The 24,240-nt window shown below is 39.9% G+C and overlaps 1 protein-coding gene, 1 long non-coding RNA gene and 1 other non-coding gene across 4 annotated transcripts; 2 read left to right on the top strand and 1 right to left on the bottom strand.

Moving 5' to 3' along the window:
* Positions 1-226: 226 nt before the first annotated feature.
* On the bottom strand, positions 227-23,596 carry LOC101530477 (aldo-keto reductase family 1 member D1-like). Of its 2 annotated transcripts, none has more exons than XM_012929616.2 (10): positions 23,553-23,596; positions 19,229-19,399; positions 15,659-15,826; positions 12,836-12,952; positions 10,655-10,732; positions 9,207-9,329; positions 7,762-7,871; positions 6,454-6,619; positions 2,832-2,914; positions 227-533 (listed from the first exon to the last, which is right to left on the bottom strand). In XM_012929616.2, the coding sequence occupies exons 2-10, from the start codon at positions 19,319-19,321 to the stop codon at positions 491-493; spliced, it is 981 nt and encodes a 326-aa protein (XP_012785070.2). In that variant the 5' UTR covers positions 19,322-19,399; positions 23,553-23,596; the 3' UTR covers positions 227-490. The 2 variants fall into 2 exon arrangements, with proteins under 2 accessions (XP_012785070.2, XP_058537386.1); XM_058681403.1 differs by having other exon boundaries at positions 19,229-19,362.
* On the top strand, positions 13,372-13,474 carry LOC118760267 (U6 spliceosomal RNA). Its single transcript, XR_004996683.2, has one exon. It is a non-coding gene; the product is annotated as a U6 spliceosomal RNA (small nuclear RNA).
* LOC131483390 (uncharacterized) lies at positions 16,242-17,329 on the top strand. The gene is made up of 3 exons (XR_009247633.1): positions 16,242-16,356; positions 16,818-17,002; positions 17,274-17,329. It is a non-coding gene; the product is annotated as an uncharacterized LOC131483390 (long non-coding RNA).
* Positions 23,597-24,240: the final 644 nt, after the last annotated feature.

Below are 24,240 nucleotides of genomic sequence, written 5' to 3'. Positions count from 1 at the left end.
ATGACGTAGCTGTATCTTAAGCCTTTTCTACATTCTGCCCTCTGTTTCTTCTCATGTGGGAAAAATTACTTCCTTGTCAATAGTGTATGATGAGTGCGTCATCTGCTGGGTGTCCCCACTTTTGATCATCCTGTTGACTACTAAAGAATTCAAACTCCTTAATGTTAGTGCGCAGATTCATGAGTTACTGTTTTTAAATGTTGCCTTTTAAACCTTTTCTAAGTCTTTAAATATTTTAGTCTGAAATATAGAAGACATCAATCTAAATATTTCTAGCTGATAATTTCCAAATAGTTATTTCATCAGATTTGAACTACTTACATTAAGTCTACCTAAATCAAAGTCACGTACACTACACAAAAGTTAGGCTTAATTTCATTATCACTTTGAGGACAGTAAAACCCTTGTCACGTCCGCATCTTTTGGAACTACTCAGCCCAAAGTCTACAAGCTCAAAGGGAGAAACAGTCTGCTCAGGGGTGCTCTGAAATCAGTATTCATCATTAAATGGGTATTCAGGATGATCACTCCACCTGCAAACACAACCCCCAGAAGAAAAACAGTCACTGCAAAAGTCATAATGCCATGTGGGTTATTCACATCTTCTGATTATTTCCTGGTCTCTCTCCATGTTTCTCTCGTATTTTCCCTCAAGCCAGTGCCTTTCCCTGCAGCCCTGGAGGGCACCCAGAGTGTGGGTGTGAGTACGATGGTGAGGGTGTTACCATGTTAACATTTTGATCAGCACAACGATAATAAGGACAACATGAAAAGAGCCAGAGGCTAGTCATGGCTGCCTGTGTTTTCAGGACAATTCTCAGCTCCTCCCTCCACACCTCTCTGGACCCTGCATCCCTCCCTCAAAATGAACTGCATGAGCTCTTCCAAACTCTTCTCATCAGAAATGCTTGCTGTCCCCTCTCACTACACCTTGTGAGTGTGTAAAACTTTGAGATCTACAAAGGGAATGACCAGTAAAGTGTTCATTACTGTTGATAGTGATGATGATGAACCTGTGCCTGAAATAACAATGTTGAGATAGGTTATAAAAGGTCTGCAGGGTCTGACCCTGTCATGATTCAGTTCTTTCCAAGTTACCATAAACTTTAAATTAAAATATAAAGTAAAAAAGGCTCCCCCATGTTGATGACCAGCTGAATGAAAAAAATATATATGTGACCCAGAATTTCTAAATGATAATTTGTTGGTTCATATAGCTTAACAGTTTTTTCATCTTGCTAGTTTTCAAACTATTTCCTGAACAATAGGCTAGAATTGGTGTTAAAAGTAAGAAATGTCAAACTGACTCATGTTACACATGTCTGTGAAAAAAAGATCAGTGCAGTGGTGGATTGGTTACCTCTTGCTGTCTAATCATAATTTAATCATATCTATTTGTCTTTAAGCACTGTTAATCAACCTCTCTCAGTTCTGGAAAAATATCATGAGCTTGTGTTTTTAGTTTTTGAGGCTGGGTAGCACCTCAATTTTTCCCTCATTAATTAACATTCAGAAATTGTTTTAACAGTAGTTCAGATATGCAATATTATACCAGAGTATCTTCTGTATCATCAAGGAGGTACAGTTTAGAGGACAAATGGCCAACTATATTAACCATTTTAGTGAGTATTTTCTAAATGCGAAGTTAAAAATTGCCAAACAAAGAAGGCTCTTTAGATGATTCAAATACTGGGAAGTAATGCAGAATGATATAAATGAAAATAAAGTGCATGTGTTTAGATAGATGTTCATATATGTAACATCTATATGATATTTTATTTTGAAAAACGTAATATTTAGTAAATAAAGGATTAGTTAAATGGATTAATTGAATGTAGTAACACTTTGAAAGAATGTAGGAAATTCCATTGTGGGAAATTAGTTAACAGTAGATCTGGAAGCTATAAGTTTTGTAAGCAGGAAATTTGCAAGCTGACACTTCTTTTCCTGCTTTATTGCAGTGCCTTTCTTCCAGGAAATTCTTACAGTATTTCTTAGAAAACTTTGCTCCAATTAGTGCATCACTCTGCATTTTTGGAAGGAATAAATGTGTTTTGCTGATACTTTCACTGCTATTGTTTAACGAATACACATTATAAATTAATTGTCTAACATAAATCCATCAAGATAACTTGTACATGAGTTGATTCTCTAACATATATGTATGAATCAGTTGTTTAAGCTTCATGCGTTTCGGTGCCCCAACATATGTGCTTAATCAGTTCATTCTCTAAATTGTACACATGGCTTAGTTTCTCTGACATACACATGAGTTAATTCTATAACATACATGAATTTTCTAACATATCTATAATGAATCAATTCTCATATATCTATGTAATGAGGTAAAATTCCCAAACCTGTATGTAATGAGTTAATTCTCTAAAATATCTACATTATTCTCTAACATGCATGTACAGAGTCAGTTGTCTAACACATGTACATTGTGAGATAATTCTTAGAATCCTTGGCATGTCCTCCTTTAACCTAAGTCATGGAATGGCTTAAATCAGGACTCTTAAATGATCCTCTGGGGTAATCACTTCCCAGCCTTTTGGGTAAAATCAAGGCCAAATAAAAATGTGAAGTTGTGGGAATTTCTGAGCATAAGGGGGGACCTCAGAAAGTTCATGAAAAATGAATGTTATCTAACTCTGTTTTCCCATGAATTTTTTTAAATCCCCTCATTGTGGACATTTAGAATAAGCTGTGCATTATATTTACACCAGTGTTTCTTACAGATACACGGGTACATGATAGCTCTGTTGGTAGATGCCTAACAATCCAAAACCACTGGGCCATTTCTTATTAACAAACCCCCCAAAACTTACATGAGCAATTCCACATATCGGACATTTTTATTCAAGGCTTCAATGTCCTTCATCTCATCTTCAGTAAGACGAAAGTCAAAGATCTGGAACAACCAAAATAAAAGAACATTCTTGGAGGTGGAAGATGGGTTAAGCTTGAGGTGAGGGAGTGTGGGACCGCTGTGGGAGCCCTCCACAGGTATAGGAGCATCTCTGTGCATGCCTGAGAAGGGTGGGGCTGCTTCTGGAGACACCACCGGAAGTGGGGCTGGATGCTCTTTTTAGCTCTGCATGCTTGAGATAGTTGCTGAGGATATTTTGCAAGATATTCCAAATGCTCTCTCAAATAACAAATGTTCAGGAATTTTACTGACATTCCAGAAGTAGAAGATTTCTTATTTTTTCTGTGTAAGATGCTCACCTTGGGGTCCAGTGGGAATGCTAGGATTTCAGAACAGAGCGCTAGTCCAAGTGCTGGCTGCTCTGTTTTCTGTGTAGCTCGCTGCTACTGCAAAAGGAAAAGCAGCAAAGATGGCCAGAGTGCTTGGGCCTCTACCACCTGCAGGGAGCCCCAGACTCCTGGCTTCCAGCTAGCCGAGTGTTGTGGCTTTTCTGGGGAATGAATCATTAAATCCTCTCCACAACCTATCACCTTCACTTTCAATGAAGGAAATTTAATCTTTTTTTTTTTAATTGCTCCATTTTTTATTTTGGACTGCTACTTTCTTTTGCTCTTTTAATTCCTATTTTGTAAATTTGATTATTTTTCCAAACTTTATTTTTTATATCGTGAAATACTTTCTCACATGGCTTCAATGTCTTGTCTACCTTTTTATTTTAACAGCATAATCATAGTTTTATTTTTCTTTATATTCACATACTTTGTGCATACTGCATTTTTAAATGTATTATTGATTTATAAAGTTTAACTATGAGTAGTATTTGACAGCAGTATACAGAGAAATATGGAGTTAAATGGGAAATCCCACACTTGCAGGTAGGTAAGGTGGAGCACAACCATGATGGTGTTGTACCCGAGCTTCATGGGGCCAAAACCTCCCCAAACTCAGATCGCTTCACACTTCATCTTGTGGACCTTTTTATCTGCCTGTTCCTTTCTGTTTCGGAATACCTTTTTAAAATAAATGAGCACATATTTTAATAAATATTTATTATTTATTTGAAAAGCACAGCAAGATAGGGTTGGGGAGAGCAAGAAAGAAAGAGCTGCTAAACAGTGGTTCACTCCCTAAAAGACCACAAGAGCCACATTTGGGCCAAGTCAAAGCCAAGAGCAGGGACTGCATCCTGGTATTACACATGGATGGCACTTGGGACATCATTTGCTGCTTTTCCAAGTGCAGGAGCAGAAAGCTGGGTGGGAAGCAGAGCAGCCAAGACTGAAACAGACACGACAATATAGGATGCCAAACTCAAGTGACAACTAACCTGCTGTACTACAATGCCAGCAAAACAAGTACACAGCTTTTAAAATGCAAGTTCCTTTTATCTTTCCCACCAGCTTACTTCCCTTCACAGGTGTTCCTCCCACACATTAAAATAAGAAGAAGAAAATACAGTACTTCTACTTTCTTTATTCTGTAACTTCAGTTGCATAGTACTTTACTGATCTTTCCTATCAAACACATGGACTGACTTTACTCGTTGGACTATGGTAATCATAGTGTAGACAGATGTAACAGATTTGCTCAATTGTTCCTTTAGTAAATTGTGTTCAAATTGCTATTTTCAGGGCATTATTATTTGTTGTTAATTGTTCAACTATTTAATTTTATGAGACTATAAAGATCAGACATTTGAATAATACAAAAATAAGAATGACCAATCAAAATGAATTCTTGTTCAAGCAGCCGTTCTGCTTCATGCCCGTTGAGTCCGAAGGCTGCAGATGAACGCAGTGGCGTTGTAGAGCTGCAGATCTTGTACTGATGCAGGATTTCATGGAGTGCCTGAGAGTGAGCCTAACGATTTACTTTTTATTTTGTTCTGAGATTTATTTGTTTTATAGAGGAGAGACAGAAATGTCTTCCACCCCTTGGTTGCCTCCCCTGAACGACTGCAATGACTGAGGATGAGCAGAGCTGAGAAGCCCTTCAGGATCTCCCATGCAGCTGCGTGGTCCCAAGGTTTGGCACTGTCTTGCACGCACTTTCTCAGATCATAAGCAGAGAGCTGGATGGGCAGTGCAGCAGTCAGGGTGGAAATTTGATTTGAACGATTGTAAGAGATCATGGGGAATAGGAATTGGAAGCAATGGAAACAGCTTTTGCTCTTAAGAAACTTAAGAACGTAAGAAACAGAAGTAACAGCTTCAGTGGTAAGTAAACTTATATAGGAACTTCTTTTTCACTTAAATCTTCTTTATAAACTGGTGCAAGTCACCCAGTCAGTAAACAGGAACAACTGAAAATGCTTGAAAAAGAAACATGTTTGAAATTGAGTCCATGGAGAAGTTAGGAAGTGTCAGTAACTGCAGTTTCCAAGGGCTGAAATGCACAGGCAGCTATAAGGCAGGAGGGATATCTGTGTGCACAGTGAGTTCACTAAGAACTGTTAGAGCAATGCTGGTGCAAGGTAGAGTGAAATAAAAGATGAAAGCGTCTGCCTTATCCCAGTTACTGAGTCCACCAGTCACTTATGAAATATGCTCAAGCATTAAATTATTTTTTTCTGTATGAGGGGACACATACTCTTTCCTGTTTATTTTTTAAAATTTATCCATACTTATCTTTATAAGCAGAGCTGAACAAATAATTTACTTTGAAATTTGTTATAAACAAATGGGCAGTTACTAATTTTACATGGTACTTTGCATTCATCTTTGGCGGTAACAGAACAATTACTCTGTTGTCTAGTAGCTTCTTTCCTCACCTGAGGGGTATAATAATGATCACAAATTATGTACAGAGCAAATAAAATCCTTAATGATTTGCTGCAAGAATTCTCAAATTTGGGGCTGGCACAGCAGCCTGTTGGTTAAATCCTGGCCTTGTATCTGCCAGGATCCCATGTGGCACTGATTCATGTCCCAGCTGCTCCACTTCCCATCCAGCTCCCTGTCTGTGGCCTGGGAAAGCAGTAGAAGATGACACAAATCCTTGGGACTCTACATCCATGCAGGAGACCGCAAGAAACTCCTGGCTTAGGATTGGCCCAGCTCAGGCCGTTGTGGACACTTGGGGAGTGAACCGGGGCTTGGATGATCTTTCTGTTTCTCTTTTACTCAGTGAATCTACCTTTCCAATAAAAATTACTAAATCTTTGAATAATACTAACAATAATTCACAAATTTACCCCCAGCTTCTACCAAAGCCATTGAGACAGGAGGAAGTGTATAATAAAAGCTAAACCGTACGCGTTTCTGTTGTGGTGAAGTGAGTAGAGAATATCCAGAGTCAAGAGAGAAGAGGGCAGAAGGTTGAAGTCAGCTAGCAGCAAACAAGCAGCTAGCAGTCTCCAAGGGATACAAATTATAAAACGATGGGGCAGCAGGCTCAGGCAGCTGGCATACAAGAAAGCAACACAGAATTGCAAGTTTCTCAAGAGTCAAAGTGAGGCTCTCTGCAAGCAGAGGCAACAAACACACTCATATTTTCACATTTCCAAAAGCCAATTCTCTCACCTGAAAGTTTTCTTTGATCCTTGCAGGATTAAAGCTTTTAGGAATGACAACCACCCCTCGCTGGATGTTGAAACGCAGAGCAATTTGGGCTGCCGTCTTCTTGTACTTTTTCCCTAGTGAGTTTAGCAGTGCATCCTCCAACAAAGGTGGGGAAGACGTGTTCACCCTTTTTAGAAAGCAAGAATGCACCATGTTTAGCCAGACTGATGACAACCAAATCCTCTCCTCTGTCTCGCCCTTCAACTGGGGATGTCCCAGGACATTTTGGGGTCGCCTGTGATCAAGCTCTCTGAGTGCACAGAAGCCCTTCAATGAAGAGCTGCTCCTTGTAGGAGAGGATCCAAGCAGCAAGTTCCCAGAGCTGCCTGCTGAGCCTACAGAGAGTCTAAGAGAAGGCACACGGAAAAAGGCTCCAGAAGGACTCAAGTGCAAGGAGAGCCACAGCTTCTGAAATTATCTTAGCGTGGGTAGTTTGTATTTTGTGGAATACATCCAAGTGGTAGTGTCAACACTGGATACAGAGAGCAAAATAAATAAATACAATAAAGCAAGTAATTCCAATATTTCAGAATGTGACTATAAAAGCTCTACTGGGACCCAGACAATGGTTCGATGGCTAAATCCTCAACTTGTAAGTGCCAGGCTCCCATATGGGCACCAATTTGTGTCCTGGATGCACCACTTGCCATCCAACACCCTGCTTATAGCTTGAGAAAGCAGTAGAAGATGGCCCAGAGCCATGGGACCTCTGTGGGAGGCCCAGGGTAAGCTCCTGACTTAGGATGGCTCTGCTCTGGCTCTGGTGGCCATTTGGGGGATGGAAAATCTTTCTGTCTCTCCTTCTTTCCATAAATATGATCTGCCTTTCCAATTAAAATAAGTCTTTTTTTCTTAAAAAAAAGTTTTACTAAATAACAATTGGGTAAATATTTATTGGAACTTTCCTATGTACTAGGCACTGATAGATGATTTCATAGCTTAAGAAATTCCTACAACAATTCATAGAGATGGATGTATTAGGTCTAATACATGTTAGTACATAATGAATTTAAGCAGTTACTTTCTAACACCATGAAACCTAGATTTTTAATTGTGTGAATACTTCATAGGCTATAAACTTTCCAACTTACCAAAAGAGGTACATTTACTGGTCATTTTAAGTGTTTAAAACTGTATTATTTTAGGACAATCGGCATAATGGATTAGATCCCACAGCCAACTAGGGTCATTTCAGTAACGTAAATGGTATTAGTTTTGTTCCGTATATTTAAGGAAATACTTGTGCGAGAGATGTGTAGCATAACTTACCACTTTGGATTCCTAGCAGTCCCCAAGGGGCTATATGCAATAATAACAATGTCATGTTGTTGACAAAATTTCAGGAGTTTTGGCTGAGTGAAGTATGGATGGCACTCGACCTACATGGTTCCATTGGAGAGAGAGGAAGGGGCACAACATCAGATTCTAGTAATCAAATGTGTTTTACATAAAGTTTAAAAAAAATCTTCAATACAATTTGACTTAATAATAACATATTCGCCCCATACCTTATATTACATTTTGGATCTAGGTCTTTCTCCTTAATAGTCTGCACATTTTTCTACCAAAACAACTCAGAAATATCTACTGTTATGTTTTTATATGTGTCTTATCATTTATTGAATCATTTCTTGAATTTTTCGACTCAAACAATGCCAAGATAAACACACACTTAAGCCCATCTGGGCATCCTGAATGTTAATGCTTTTCCTCATCAACTTTTCCCCCTAATTTCTGTTATGTTTTTAACTCATCAGGATGTAAACTATAATCACTACTTAATTTCTAAGAATTTTACTTATTTTTCTTTGCTATTTCCAGATGTTTATATATTAAGATTTCAAAGTTGTTGTGGGTTGGGGTGGTAGCCTAGTGGCTAATTTCTTTGCCTTGTGATCACAGGAATCTCATATAGGTGCTAGTTTATGTCTTGCCTGAACCACTTTCCATCAAGTTCCCTAATTTCGGCAGTGCAGGATGGTCCAAAGCCTTGGGACCCTGCACCCACACGGAGGAAGCTCCTGGTTCCTGGTTTGAATGGCTCATCTCTGGCTCTTGTGGCCTCTTGGGGAAATAACCTGCAGTTGGAAGATCATCTTTTCTCTCCTTCTATCTGTAAATATGACATTCCAATAAAAATTAATAAATCTTTAAAAAAATAAAATTGAAGAATAAAAAGGTTGTCTCTGTGATTTTCCTTTTTTTCTTTCTAGCCAATGCTTTGTTAAACTGAAGATGTTTTCTAGTATTTACAACTGATTTTTTCTGTCCTCTTTCTTCCTGACCAAAGGAACATTAATTTTGAGTTTAATTTGAAGCAAAGATCTACATTTTTCCTACATATAATCATTTTCCTCATGATATTCACCAGAAACCATCTCTTTGCAATTAGTGTTGGTTACTTTAATTAAGCTTTCATTACATAGGGGCCATTTCTAAGGTGTTGGTTAATTTCCATTTACTTGTACATAGTTCCCTCTACTGGCTCCGCACTAATTGAAATATTCTATATGATGTCTCAACGTTTTGGAGGCATCATCTTCTTTCATTGTTTTTGCCTTCAAAAACGTTTTTAGGTGTTTTGGTATGCATTGCATGTTTTAAGACTTCTTCTTTGGTGACACAATTGAAACCGATCACAGGAGTGTGTGTGCTGGCCTGTGCCAGCGTTGTGCTGGGGCCGCTCCTCCACAGTGGAAGCTGTGAAGTTGTACCTGGTTGCTGACCGGCTTGTGCTTGAGCCCTGGCTTGTTCAGGATGAGCTCCAGCTGCCTGCGGTTGAAGTTGGATACTCCAAGGGATTTCACCAAGCCAGCATCTTTGCAAGCTTCCAAAGCCTGTGGGTGACAACAGGTCAAGCAGCAAGATTACGTGCCTCGTGTACAGCGTTTGGCACGGTGACAAAACAGCCACTTGGGGTACACCTTTCAAGTCAAGTGCAAAGTCAGTGAGGGTAATGCTTGCACAGCCATGATTCATCAAAAGTAAGACCTTGTGCGCTTCAAAAGCATCCTGTGAAGGAAAAGGGGGCAGGGTGTGTGAGGCAGGATCTGATGACAGAATGAGTTTTGAAAATTCTGCGTATCATATCTTACCTTCCATTTTTGTAATAGATACTGATTTGGTAATAAAACTCATCCGTTTTTATAAATGTTTCAGTGTGTATGAAACACATATACTCTCCTATTTGAATGCAGAATACTTTGTCTCATCTTCTGTCTTATCTAAGTGTGTTTATAAATATACAATACAAGCAGATATGTTTATATACACATAAAACATTAATTCTGACTTTTACTGACTTCTAAGTAGGTGAAAAAGTATGCCAAACGTCGACCATTGTAATTCTGGGCTTACTGATGTTTTCCTGTATTTCAAGAAAAAACAGAGTCACATATTTATATAGTTATTGCAAGTGTGAATAATAGCTACATATTTACTTATTTGAGAGACACAGAAAAGAATCATGATGGGAGAATTCCCACCACTGGCTTACTCCCTAGCTGCCTTTAAAAACCAGGACTAGTCAGAGGCCGGAAGCAAACCCAGGAACGCTATTCAGGATTCCTCTTCTGGCGTAGGAACCCAATTACTTGAGCCACTACCACTGGCTCCTAAGATCTGCAGTGGTGGGAAACAAATTGGAAGCTAAAGCTGGCAGCTATATAAAATATATAGTATAAAATAAATATATATAAAATATTTGCTTATTTTTTGTAAAGGCAGATTTACAGAAGGAGAAACAGAGAGAAAGATCTCTCATTTGCTGGTTCACTCCTCAGATGTACACAGTGGCCAAAGCTGAGCCAATCCAAAGCCAGAAACCAGCAGCTTCTTCCGGGTCTAGATGGCTCAGTGGCTTAATCCTCACCTTGCATGTGCTGGGATCCCATTTGGGTGTCGGTTAATGACTCAACTGCTCCACTTCCCTGCAGCTCCTTGCTTGTGGCCTGGGACAGCAGTAGAGGATGGCCCCTGCAGTTGCATGGGAGACCCTGAGGGGGATGCTGACTCCCAACTTCAGGTTAACTTAGCTCTGGCTGTTGCGCACATTTGGGGAGTGAATTAATGGATGGAAGATCTTTCTCTTTGTGACTCTCCTTCTAACTTAGCATTTCATATAAAAATAAATAAATCTTTAAAACATAGACACTCCACTCACCTCCCACGTGGCACATAAATTTGTCTTGTGATATAACCATTTGCCATTCTCATCTTTGGGATAGGTTTCATCACCAGGCTGTAAACAAGAACATATGTAATTCAATTTCTTTATGCCAGGGTAATAAAATCAAGCTATTTGAGGGAGCTGTACTGAGGCACAGTGGATTAATTTACCACTCACAATGTCAGAATACCATATCAGAGTGTAGTGCAAATCTGCCTACTCAGCTCCAAGCTAGCACTCCTGCTAATGTGCCTGGGAATCCATGGAGGATGGCCCAAATACTTGTGTGCCTCCCACACATGTGAGAAACCACAATACAGTTTCTGGCCCCTGGTTTGACACTGCCCCATAATGAATGTTACTTCTGTTTGGAGAGTAAACCAGGAGATGGAAGATCTCCGTCTCTCTCTCCCTTCCTTCCTTTCTGTGCCTTTACCTTCTCTATCACTCTGCTTTTTACCTCCAGTTGAAAAGTGGCAGCTTCTATTATGTATGTAACAACGTATCAATCATCACCTTGCAGAGTCCTAAAATTCAGACAATGGGCTTGCCAAGACTGCAGTTTTGTGTGTTGGTAGAAAAACACTAAACTAGTTCACCTTTTTTGTAGCTTTCAGTTGGATTTTGTGAAAAAGAGAAATGTATTTGTTGCTACTAGGTTTATCAAATAATGCTTTACTAAAATGGATTCTCTCTGTTTTGTGATGCAATGTAAAAAAGTAAATGGCGAGTTCTGAGCCTTGCTGTGTTAGAAAATCGGTTACCTTCAAGTAGAATACATATGGCTTAGTGGGAAATCAAAGACTGGTGCTGGGCAAGCCCATAGATGGCTCATCTCCTGTTCTTATCTGTAGGTCTCAAGAATAACACCAAAACGTATTGGAAATGTAACATTTTGAGATAGGATGGATCCTGCAAACGAGCCCTAGAGAAAATAAACATTATGGCATTGCTATTGGAATCCCTTATCTGCAGCCAATGACATACACAGGTGAGATTTTATTCAGTCTATGAGCAGTTTTCCTGAGCTTGAGGATGCAGGATTACTTGAAGGCTGGGTTTCTGCTGTTCCTCACCCCCCATGTGTGACATAAAATAGCTTCACTTAACATGTCACGTGAGTCCTCCATCTCTTAGGACTGATGCAAATGGCAGAAATTAGAAGCCAACACGGCAATGGACCAAAGTGTCAGAATAACTATCATGTGTTGAATCTACCAAAGCAACTAATTGCACAATGAATCTACGTTGGAATTGGGCCTAGGCAAATAATAGTTATCAAGTTCCTATTAAAGGAAAAATCCCAGGCCACCAGTACCCTGCCTAATTGTTTTATTTTGAGTTAGAGACCAGGATGGCTATCACTAAGTTGTGGTTTTAGCAGATAGGCAGAACAATGACCGAGGCACTGTGAAAGCTTCAAACCCGTGTCTCCAAGAAGCAGGATGTAAAAGAGACATCTTCCCCAAAGTCTGCCATAGAGTTGGATGGTGACCACAGAGGAGAGTCAACCCTTTTGTCAGCTATGGGAAGACCAAAAAGCAAGAGTGGTTAACTCAAGCAATTTTGGCCTCTGTGGTGGTAGAGAGTCCTTGTTCTTCCTGACCAGCAAACTCTGATTTACATTATAGCAAAGTAGTCAGTTTTATTTCCCAATCTCTCCTTCCATGAATAAAATTGAAGATGACATACGCTCTTCAACTGTGCATATTAGGTACATTATTGGTTTTTAAATTAATATTGAATTTGTAGCTTAAGAAAGTCTGAGAAATGGCTTTATTTTAACTGGAAGAACAGATATCATCTAGAAATCTGACCTTAGAGCTGGATCCAAAAATCTGACTCTTTGGGAGAGGGTATAAAGGAGGTTGTCTGTACTACTTTGTATTATGTTGAAAACGGTTGATTTTATCAGAGTATGATTGAGAAGAAGGTTGTATCTGGATGCTAGATATCTAAAATGTGGAATAATAAGGACCACGTCCTGGTTTGATAAAGGGAGGTTCAGCGATAGTAGGAAAAATAAACGTTAATGGAAACAACATTGAAGTAAGATTGAAAATAGTCGGGATGCAGGCCTACGTGGTTCTCAGTAACAAACATGCTTCCTGCTTGTAACTACTGGCTTGTACTCACGGGGGTGTAGAAGCCCAGCTTCTAGGCATCTGCACTCACCTTGAAGGCCATGGGCAGTTCAATGATGTAAAGATCCACATAATCAAGCGTGAGGACCTTGAGTGTCCTCTCCAGGGCTGGCCGCACCGTCGCTGGGTCAAGGTTAGTGGCCCACAGCTGAAATAATTAAAGGGGAAGAGTTAGCTAAGGTTCACATTCCTTTTACAATTATGTAGCCTTTGTAAAACCTTTGTAAAACCCTTGACCACAGAGTGCCTACCTCATTGACAAAGTCTTCTCCTGCCCCATGTTAATTTCCTCTTTGGCCCATAGTGTGTTCATTTAACCTCACTGTGAAACCAGAGAACAAGCATTCAGCAGATGTCTAGACCTGGCCTGCCGCTTCAGCTTCCTACCACTATGAAAAAATGTATATTTCAAATTTTCAAATAAGAATATGGTTATATGTGGCTTCAAGGAGCCCTTCATCTTGGAGCAGATTGTACCAATGCCTGGTGCAAGGTTAAACTGCATGCATTTAAATCCCTTTTCCTGCTCTTTTGTACTCATTAGATCCATCAGAATTCAGGTTAATTGTGCTCACATTGGCAGCACATATATTAAAATTGAAATGATATTGAGATTAGTGTGGCACCTGTACAAACATCACCCCAAATTTGTGAAGCATTTCATATTTAAAAAAATATTTCAAGTTAATTCTGTCAGTTCTCACTAAGAATTTGCTTAATTTCTAAGTGTACATAAAGAGGCATTAAGATTTGGTTGATCATATGGAAGTTCTGTACACAAAATTATAGTTTCCCAGAGACACTCAGACAAATCCTTTTTGCCATGGTAATGCAAAGAAAACTAAATGTGGAGAAATCAGTGCAAAGCGTATTTTGTCATTACTGTGGGAACACTTGGTGTTGTGTTTACTGTTCCTTCTAAGCGAAATCCTGCTGTTTATTTTAATGACTTTATTTCTTTTCTTGATCATGTTTATTCAACAGACACCTAGCATATCAGCTTTGTGCTAGATATGGATTAAGTATTTTGCTCATCTTAATTCATAATAATCGTACCTTATTATCCCTCCTTTACAGAAACTAAAACTAAGGTTCAGAAACTCTAAACTGCTAATAGCTCCTAGTGACAGAGCCGGAATGCTAGGCTGGTGGTCTAGCACCAGAGTCTGTGCACTTACCCACTGCCAGACACTGCCTCTCAGGCACAAGCTGAGCTGCAGTGAAAGCCAGTGCTGCTCTGGGGCCATAACAACTACCTCTCACTGGGACACAGCCACACACTCTCTGTTGATGTAACCTGGCACAGTTCTGCTGTGCCTGCCTGTGCTTTAGGCTGTGAAGCACATTACTGAATTATACACAGAAAATATAAGAATGTAAGACAATTATACTTTCTGAGGAAATGTAAGGGTTTTAGATTATGTTAGGCTTAATTAATTAATTGTTAAGTGCCTCCTGTACCACATCCGTGTGCCTGGGTTAAATTCTTTACTGTACCTCACTCCAGCTTCATTGCAGACCCTGGGAAGTTCATTCTCTCTCTCTCTCTCTCTCTCTGTGTGTGTGTGTGTGTGTGTGTGTGTGTGTCTCATTCTGTCTCTCAAATTAGAAAAAGAAGGATTTTTGGGCCCGGCGGCGTGGCCTAGCGGCTAAAGTCCTCGCCTTGAAAGCCCCGGGATCCCATATGGGCGCCGGTTCTAATCCCGGAAGCTCCACTTCCCATCCAGCTCCCTGCTTGTGGCCTGGGAAAGCAGTTGAGGACGGCCCAATGCATTGGGACACTGCACCCACGTGGGAGACCCGGAAAAGGTTCCTGGTTCCCGGCATCGGATCAGTGCGCATCGGCCCGTTGCAGCTCACTTGGGGAGTGAATCATCGGACGGAAGATCTTCCTCTCTGTCTCTCCTCCTCTCTGTATATCTGGCTGTAATAAAATGAATAAATCTTTAAAAAAAAAAAAAGAAAAAGAAGGATTTTGCAGGATGCTTTAATTACTTTTTTCTTAGACACTAACTTTAGCACCTGCCAAATGGAGAAATGACTGTAAGACGTCAAACCAGAGGCTTACATGGTGTGCCTGCCCAGGATGCTCACATAACTGGATCTTAGATTTGTAAACTTTTTTAAAGACATATATTTACTTATTTGGAAAATGTGAGACCAATGCCACACACAGAGAGAGAAAGAGAAAGAGAAGTACAGAAAGATCTTTTTTCCACTGGTTCACTGCCTCTCAAAGCCACAGCATCCAGGGCCTGGGCAGGCTGAAGCCATGAGCCTAGAACTCCATCTGTGTCTCCCACATGGGTGCAGTGTCCCTAACACTGGGGACATCTTCTGTTGCTTGCTTAGATGCATTAGAAGAGAGATGGATTGGAAGTACAGTTGGCCTCAAGCCAGTGGTTACATAGGATACTGGCACTGCAGCCACCAGCTTAATAGGTTGCACCACAATGTAGGCCCCTAGAATTTGTGGACTTATTAACTGGTCTTTATGTTTGGTTTTATTAAACAAACTCCACTGATTGCAGAAGTTGACTCTATTCCTCTTCTCAAAATATTAAGGTATCTATCACTTCCCCCATGATCTGATAATACAATAATATTGAAAATCCTATTTTGTATGATTTTGGTATCATCTTAAATTCACCTTAAACAAAAAAAGAAGTTATTACTAAATACATAATGTCACTGTTCCTCACTAATTACGTGGCATTGCTTCTAAGATCCCCAAACACAAAAATCTGTAAAGACTCAAATCCCTCCTTTGAGAGTGTTCAAGATTCTCTACCGTACAAAGGTGGTCCCAGATCCACCATCCATATGAGGAGACAGCGTGAAGACAAGAGCTCACCTTGCCACAGTAGAACACATCCTCCCGCCGCACTTTTCCTTCAGCAATCTTCTCCCTGATGGCTTCGCCCACTTCGTGCTCATTTTTGTAGAGGTAGGCCCCATCAATGTGTCGGTATCCTGCGTCAATGGCAATCTTCACTGATGTTGCACAGAGTCCATTATAGGTCTGAAATGACAAGGAGGGTGGGATTGGTGGGTCAGGGGAGAAATAAGTCTTTCCTGAAGATTGGTCACTACTAATCAGGACGCTATGTGTCCATTATTGGCAGTTCACACAACCTTTACATAAAATGGCATAGAATTTGCATATAACCTATTGCATCATGAATAGTATAAATTTTATCTAGAGTATTTGTAATGCCTCCCACAACATAAATGTTAAGCAGTTGTTATATTATTTCAGGAATAATGACAAGAAAACAAAGTCTTTTTGTGCATTACAGACTCAGTTTTTAACATTAATTTATTTACTTTTGAGGAAGGAAGAGCATGAAAAGGAAAAAAAAAATAAACTCATCCATCCACTGTTTCCATCCACTCATTCATTGCCCACAATAGCAAGGACTGGACCAGAATGGAAACAAGAATCAGAAACTCAATCTAAGGTTTTCAGTTGGATAGTAGGGACACAAGCACTTGAGCGATCACCACTGGCTCCTAAGTCTGTATCAGCAGGAAGCTGGAATCAGGAACCAAGTGGGGAATTGAACCCAGGTGCCATAAGGTGGGAAATGGTGTGTTAATTGCTAGACTAAATGCCTGCTCCTGAATTTTTTTGAGCATTTTCTAAATTTGTTTGTTGAATCTCTGGACAAACATCAGTCAGAATCAGAGTCCAAGGCTTTGTGTTACAGCAGCACAAAGCAGACTTAGATTTCATTTTTTAGATTCCACATATCCCATCATGCTTCAGTTATGATTGTATTTACAGAAACACAACTGTGTCTAATTTACTTATCATCTTTTAGAAAAGAAAGGCCTAATAATGATGTCCACCAAGCCACCTGTTTAATCTCATCAAGTACAATTTTCAAATTGTCCTTTAGAGTGTGGTTGGTAATGGATTAATCTGCTGGTTTTTAACTTCATATTTAGAAATTGTTCTGGTATTATGTAATGAATGTTGAGAAATGCATCTGCCTGCTTCTGTTTTTCAGTGTTCTAACCACATGCTTGCCAATAGACATTGGGAGGGCGGCATCACCCTTGGATCGGTGAAATTGGCAGCATTTCAGAACTATACAAACCACTTGGACAGAACCCTAGAAATATGTACACGTTGAGACTCTGGGTTGATGTGAAGTGGCGGTTCCTCATTCCTGGGTGCTTGGACATGTGGAAGGTCATGAATGGTTCCCCCTTTGTCTCTCCCCTTGCCCCAGACACAACATAAGAAATAGCAAATTTGGAAGCAATGATTACACCCAATTTTCCCTAAACCTCAATCCTTCCCACTCTGATCTGCCATGTAATGTTTATTAAAAATAAAATGTGTTAAAAAAAATGCTTGTCAGGTCGCATCAAACATGAGGTCTATGACCCACAGCTATTGATCTATTGTGAAAAAATTAAGAAGTTTAGAATTTATCTCTAATTACTTTGTAACCCCACAGGAAACAGAGAGCCAAAAATCGAAAATGAAATGGATGTTTTAGAAGCATACCACACAGAAAACTAAAAATAGTGAGTGGGATATAGACCAGAAGAAACGACACAATACTGCTTCAGTGGTCTCTCCTCCCTGTCAAAGACTGGCATTTCCTACTTTCCATGAACAGAATGTGGCAGACTCTGCCCTGTGTACAACAACAACATGTGCTCTTCGCAGCATCTATTTGCACATCTTCTCCCAGCCACCAGGTAAGTCTCAATATATCTTGGCAAGGAAAAGGAATTGTGAAAGGGGCAGCAAAGAGAATAAAGAAGATGTCATACTGAAAGAATGATGGAACTACACAACCAGTACCTTAGGAGATGAGGAGTGTAAACAGGAATATGTCTTGGGGGATCTCGCATCAGCAAGTCAGGAAGGGACTGAATATTTTTTTATGAAAAGAGCTTCTTTTGTCTTAATATGAGAATCCTTTCCTCTGAAACATAACCTCACACTTTAAAAAGCAATAGAAACAGTACTGTCAAAGCTTTCAATGACTTGTAAAAAGTGATGACCTACACTAAATGAAGTAGGCTTTCACATATGGCATGAAACCTGGCCAAAAACTGGACAAAACCCCAAGAGGACAGGCTAGAGTGAATCTACCATGTAAACTGAGAAAATGAAGCAAGAGTCTGTTTTTTAGCAGGGTCCAGTTGACACACATTTTAGCAGAGATAGGGATATTTCAATGACAGAAACACCAAAATCATTGAGCCAGTTACAGCTGCCCTCAGTGGACCGAAACAGATTGCTGGACATGCCATTGCAGAACTGGGTTTACTGATAAATTGGGAAGGTTGAAATTTTTTCAGCAATAGAGGCCAAATGGTAGTAACTAAGCTCCAAAGTGAGGCGGCAAAAGTTAACCTAAGGAGTTCTCCAGAGAACATTCCCTGTAGAGAGCTATGTGGATGGTTATGGACATAAAACTTTAGAGTACTTTTGAAGAGAAAAGCAGATGTCACAAAAATTAGCATTTCAGATACGTAAGAATTATTTTTGCTATAGCAAAAATACAGATCTCAAATATTAAATGGGACAGGCTTATATTAAAAATAATTTGTTGTTAAAAATAATTCATTGTTGATCTGAAATTCAAACTTAACTGATTATCTTGAACTTTAAAATGTTAAATCTGGCTACCTTAATTTATGGGCAAATTAGACAGGCTACTTCTTTTTTTTTTTTTTTTAAAGATTTATTTATTTTTTATTACAAAGTCAGATATACAGAGAGGAGAGACAGAGAGGAAGATCTTCCATCCGATGATTCACTCCCCAAGTGAGCCGCAATGGCCGGTGCGCGCCAATCCGGATGGGAAGTGGAGCTGCCAGGATTAGAACCAGTGCCCACATGGGATCCCGGGGGCATTCAAGGCGAGGACTTTAGCTGCTAGGCCACGCCGCCGGACCCTAGACAGGCTACTTCTAAGGCTACTGCATATTTATCAAGCCAAAGCAATAGAGAGTATATTTTGGGGAGTTTGATAGAAGTTTTAAGAAAAGTTATTTATATGGCTGCAGGCTGGGGAACTTTAAGAATGACACAGCAAAGTTAGCAAAGTTAGTGAATATAGTGTTCTAGAAACAGTATAGTCACACTTGTAGTGTCTATTCCTACCAGTGCTTATGAACTCAGTCATAAACTCAGAATTACCATGTGCCTTAGATCACTCTAGTCAATAACATTCAGCCAAATTTCAGTGAAAGGAACAGAAACATTTCATTATCTTTCAATGTTTTAACCTTGAACTGATTTAGTTTAACCTTTGACTCAATGCTCACACACAGTAATCCTTGGAGGCTGCATCCACTATTACAGAGTTTATTTAAAAATCCATGTAAAATGGATTACAGATTCTCGACACATTCTAACCACACACGTAGAACACAGAGAGTGAAAGAAGCTTACCGCCTGAGGTTCTGAGAAGGTACCAAGCCCAATGATGGGAATGCTGTTTCCATCACTGAGAGGAAGGCGGTGATCTGCTGCACTGAGGAGCATCTTGAAGGCAGAGCACAAGCTTCCAACTCTCTGGGATGGATCTGAACACCAGACGGAGAGTAGTCCTGGGAGGGTGTCCTAGGACATATTTAACAGAAGAGGAGGGGAAGAGGGAGGAGCAGAGGGAGGAAGGAGAGATTTGACAGATATATTTCTCAACCTGTGTTTTTCCACCATTGTCCATGAAATACTGTGTATGGCTGTTCCTTAAACTTCATCAGAGGTGAATAAATAACATAACCCATTGAGAGTTTATCCTTACTTCTCTAAAAAGAGAACATTGAAAACCAAGGAACATATCTATCTGGTCTCTTATCAGTGTGGGCAAATATAGGACCTACATTAAATTCTCTTCAACTACAAAGGAGTTCATAGTCTTGGAAATTCTAGCAGCTGGGTTTGAGTCACGGGTACCAGAATAGATTTTCAGGATTTCCTTGGCAATCCAGAGTCATAGCAGCAGTGGAACAAGGTCTCAAAACTATAGCTTCCGGGAGGTTTGAGAACCACTAGACTATAGGAACAGATATGACCAGGGCTGGTTTCCCCAACCTGCAGATCATCTGTCTTCCTTCTTTCACTTAAATGAAGAACTTTATGATGTCCCTTTGGCATGTCTGAATTGCCAGCATCATTACTCTGGCACTGTGGTGCCTATTAAGCAAAACAAGAGTGACTTGAACACCATCACTGGATATGAAAAGTCAATATGAAAACTGAGATGTCAAATGAGGAAGAAAAGTCACTTGACACATACATAGGAAGACATTTTGATTATTCAGAATGATTTATCGTTTAAAATTATGAATTTTCTGAAAATTTATATTAATATTTTTATTATAGTTGCCTATAGGTAGAGAACCGCAGAGAGCAAAACTAGAAATAAGGGAAGACTACTGTACTATGGCATTGGAGGCCATGACTTTAACAAGTGGAATCACCTTCACAGTACTATGGTTACCATGGAGGTTACAATTAGCATCTTGACTTTACAAAAATAAAATCTGAATTAATCTCAACCTCTTTTTTTATTGGAAGTAAAGTCTACAGATAGAAGAGATAGAAAGATCTTCCATCTGCTGGTTCACTCTCCAAGTGGCTACAGGAGAGGTTCTTCTGGGTCTGCCATGTGGGTGCAGGGTTCCAAGGCTTTGGGCCATCCTCTTCTCCTTTCCCAGGCCACGAGCAGGGAGCTGGATGGGAAGTGGAGAGCCTGGGACATGAACTGGCACCCATATGGGATCCTGGCGCACTCAAGGCAAGGACTTTAGCCACTGGGCTGTCGTACTGGGCCCCAAAATCATTTTAATAGCATGCAAATTCTCTGATATTTTGACATAGAAACTAGGCCAACTGCCATTGGAAATGTTAAGAGCCACTATTATTCTTTTCGTAGGCTTCACTTTCTGCCCAAGATAGACAAAATTGGACTGTGTATTTAAATATCCAACTGTATCTGCCCTAGTATTTACATATTTGCACCAGGGATTATTTGTGCTTGCGTTACCTTTCTCTCAGGTGGCCAAGAAGAAATCACAGATTGGGTGTTTACACAACACCTTAGATAATGACTAAGCTTATAGGATGGACATGAAGAGCAGTTCTCTAGCATGGACTCCAGTTGAGTGTAAACCCTGCTGCTTTTTAAAAGCAGTAACCCAATCACAGAGTCTCAAAGTGGGCCTATTTCTGGGTGACATGGAAGTTCCTGAAGATCACACTAAGAGAATAATTCCTGTTTAATGATGCATCCTATTTAACATCCTCTCGAGCTGTGTTGTGTTGACGGGGAGGAGGCATAGTCCAGTGAATCTACAAAGTGGAAACTGGGCACCCAAAATATCAGAGACATGTCAATACCAGAGAAAATTTATATAAATAAATCTTTTTAGAATATTTTTTAAAATATCTACCACAAATATTTTTCCATTGGGGCCAAATGGTATTGATGCACCAATAGCATTTGCAGCAGTAATTAAAAGCTCAGGAAAGTGCACACGAATGCTTGGTTTCACTTTAAGTGACACAGAGAACTCCACAGGGACTTAGAAGTGGGAGGAGGGGAGAAAAAACTCAGGAAGAGTAGAAGGAACAGGGACACATGAAGGAAGAGGAGATGGTGATATGGCAAAACTGAGAATGCAGTAGTCAGTCCCTGGGGACGTTCAATGTACATTGTTGACCAAGTTCAGTAGTAAGAAACACCCACAGAAAAAGAATACTGAGTTATCTGAAATTGATTCTTGTCCCAGAGATGTGAGCACAAACTCTAATTTATATGAAGAGGCTCCTTTCAGTTGAATCAACTATAACTTTTATGGATTGTTACTGAAGATTGTAAAGAAGCCTCAGTTTGAGCTTTGTAAGTCAACCAGAAGTTTGATAATGTAGAGAAAATGGTGTATTTCTCTTCAATTACATATGTGAATCTGAAATTACCACCTTTAAGTTTTATCACCATGTTAACTGCTAATAGTGCCTGATAAAGTCCATATTGATTTAATGTCAAAGTAAGCCTCTTCCAGAAAATTAAAATCTGTAGATTTCAGGTCTTCAGTGGTAATTTTGCAAATTCCCCTTATATCTATTTAATAGTAACATCAGAAGTATTTAGTCCTATCAGCTTGTTGGAGGGCAAACATCGCTAGAACTATGATATTTCAGGAAGTTTTTGAAATGTTTTCAGGCCCAACATGATGGCTCCATGGCTAAATCCTTTCCTTCCATGTGCCAGAATCTCATATTGCCAGCTGCTTCACTTCCTGTCCAGCTCCCTGTTTTTGGCTGGGGAAGCAGGAGAGGATGGCCCAAAGCCTTGAAACCCTACGCTTGCATGGGAGACCCAGAAGAAGGTCCTGGCTCCTGGCTTCAGAATGGCTCAGTTCTAGCCATTGTGGCCACTTGGAAAGTGAACCAGCAGATGGAAGATCTTTCTCTCTTTCTCTCCTTCTCTGTGTAAATCTGCCTTTCAAATGAAAAAATATGTATATATTTTTAAAAAAGGAAAAAAATTATCAAGCAAAATAGTAATAGCAGGGAAAGCAAATTGTTTTGGAGAGTAAAGAGATCTCTTCTTCCTTCCACAAATGGAAAACCCACAGCCTTTTCCAGGTAAGAGTATCAGCATAAGCATATAACTTAGGCTGATTTCAACATGTGACCATTCTTAGCCCCACCATGCTCCACCAAAACCAAGGACAAGACCATCTAAGAAACCAACATCCCAAATGAGTGCCAGTTCAAATGCTGACCGCTCCACATACCCAGCTCCCTGCTAACATGCCTGTGGAAGCATTAGAAGATGGCTCAAGCGCCTGAGTCCCTGCCATGGACATGGAGGAGATTGTGGCTCCTGGCCTTTGCCTGGGCTCAGCCATATGGGGGTGAACACTGGACTGAGGATCATTCAGTCTGTCTCCCTCTACAGCTGCAGCTCTGATTTTCAAAGAAATAAAATAACACTTTCTTTAGAAGAACATTACTGAAAGACTGATTCTGCTGTTCTCAAACAATTCACAGTTCCAACAGTTCCAAGATTATGTAACATCATTTATGTTTAGTCAACACCTTTCACATTACCACCAAAGATCAGTGTCGTACTACCTGCCGCCCAGAGATGGTCAACTCAGACCAGATGTTAATTCATGATTTACAAAGGGAATATCCACAGGTCTGTTCAAAATGTAGATTAACTCTCTAAACAAGTTAAGCATTCATGGACATTTTCTTATTCAAGTAGGAAAAGGGAATTTCAGGGCTCAAGGTACTCAAGCTAAGGATAGTAATAACTGAAGGAAACACAATAATGGTAATAATGCATTTTCAGGACATTTCATTTAGCCCATGAGTCTTTTTGTTATTTTAACAGTCATTTGTCATTTCATTTAGACATGTGTATATTTCGTATAGCCTCAAAAGTACATATTTAATTGTTGAAATGTATTTATACTAATATATGTTACAAATAATTCATCTAGGAGGGGCAGTCCTCACTTTATCAGGTTCCCCTCCCCCATCTCTTTTAAACTAAATGTGATAAACCAGTTTGCACAACAGCTCCAAATCAATGAAAATTTGAACTATGTGAAACAAACTGTTTTCACTTACTTTTAAAATCAATCTCAGTGATTCCAGTAGTCTGACTTGCAGAAATCCAGTGGTAGTTTAATCATAGAAGATATTGTTGATCTAAATAAAAGACCGAGCAAGTTGGGGTATTTAAAGGACTCACCAGACTCCAGAGTGCAGCGAGGGAACACTTTGATGTGGAGGCAGAGGAGAAGTACAGCCGGAGAGTTCAGAAGGGCTTTGGGGGTCACAGAGATGACACCCTTGCCATGTTCTCAGCGCTGACCCAGAAGACAAAGAGCCACTGGGTTCAACGTGAGGAATCTGTTTAGGCCAGAACTCAAGTCTACATGTCCCAAAGGATTCTTAGATCTCTTTTGCCAGATAATCAGGTCCAGGTAACTTATCTGATCGGGCCAGCTGGGCTCCTGCCCAGCAGATGGAGGGATGGCCAGTGGAGGTTTACCTTTAACCAACAGATCATAAAATTGCTCCTGTCAATAGACAGAGAACAACAAGGAAAGCTTAGAACTAGACAGGAAACAGTCAGCGTGGACTCACACATACCTTACTAGGTAGGACACAAAGATAAGTTACTCCCCACTAAGGTATTGAAGATTTCTCTGTATACCCCTCCTAAAACTGTTCTGCACCTCAGCTGTTGACATATGCCTTGTTAGAGTTATAAGCCAGTTTACCCTAAAATCTGCCAAGTTCATTAAAAATAATGCTTCAACACTATAAACTGCTAAATACTAAAATGATAATAGACACAAGACAGCTGAATAGTACCCTAGCCATTTTAAGGTGTATAGAAGCCGGTTGTATACAAACTAAAATTGAAATGTCAA

The sequence above is a fragment of the Ochotona princeps genome, chromosome 25 (assembly GCF_030435755.1).
Source record: "Ochotona princeps isolate mOchPri1 chromosome 25, mOchPri1.hap1, whole genome shotgun sequence".
In the NCBI taxonomy this organism is placed as follows: domain Eukaryota; kingdom Metazoa; phylum Chordata; class Mammalia; order Lagomorpha; family Ochotonidae; genus Ochotona; species Ochotona princeps.
Note: the sequence above shows the minus strand (reverse complement) of the source record. Positions and strands in the feature narration are given on the sequence as shown.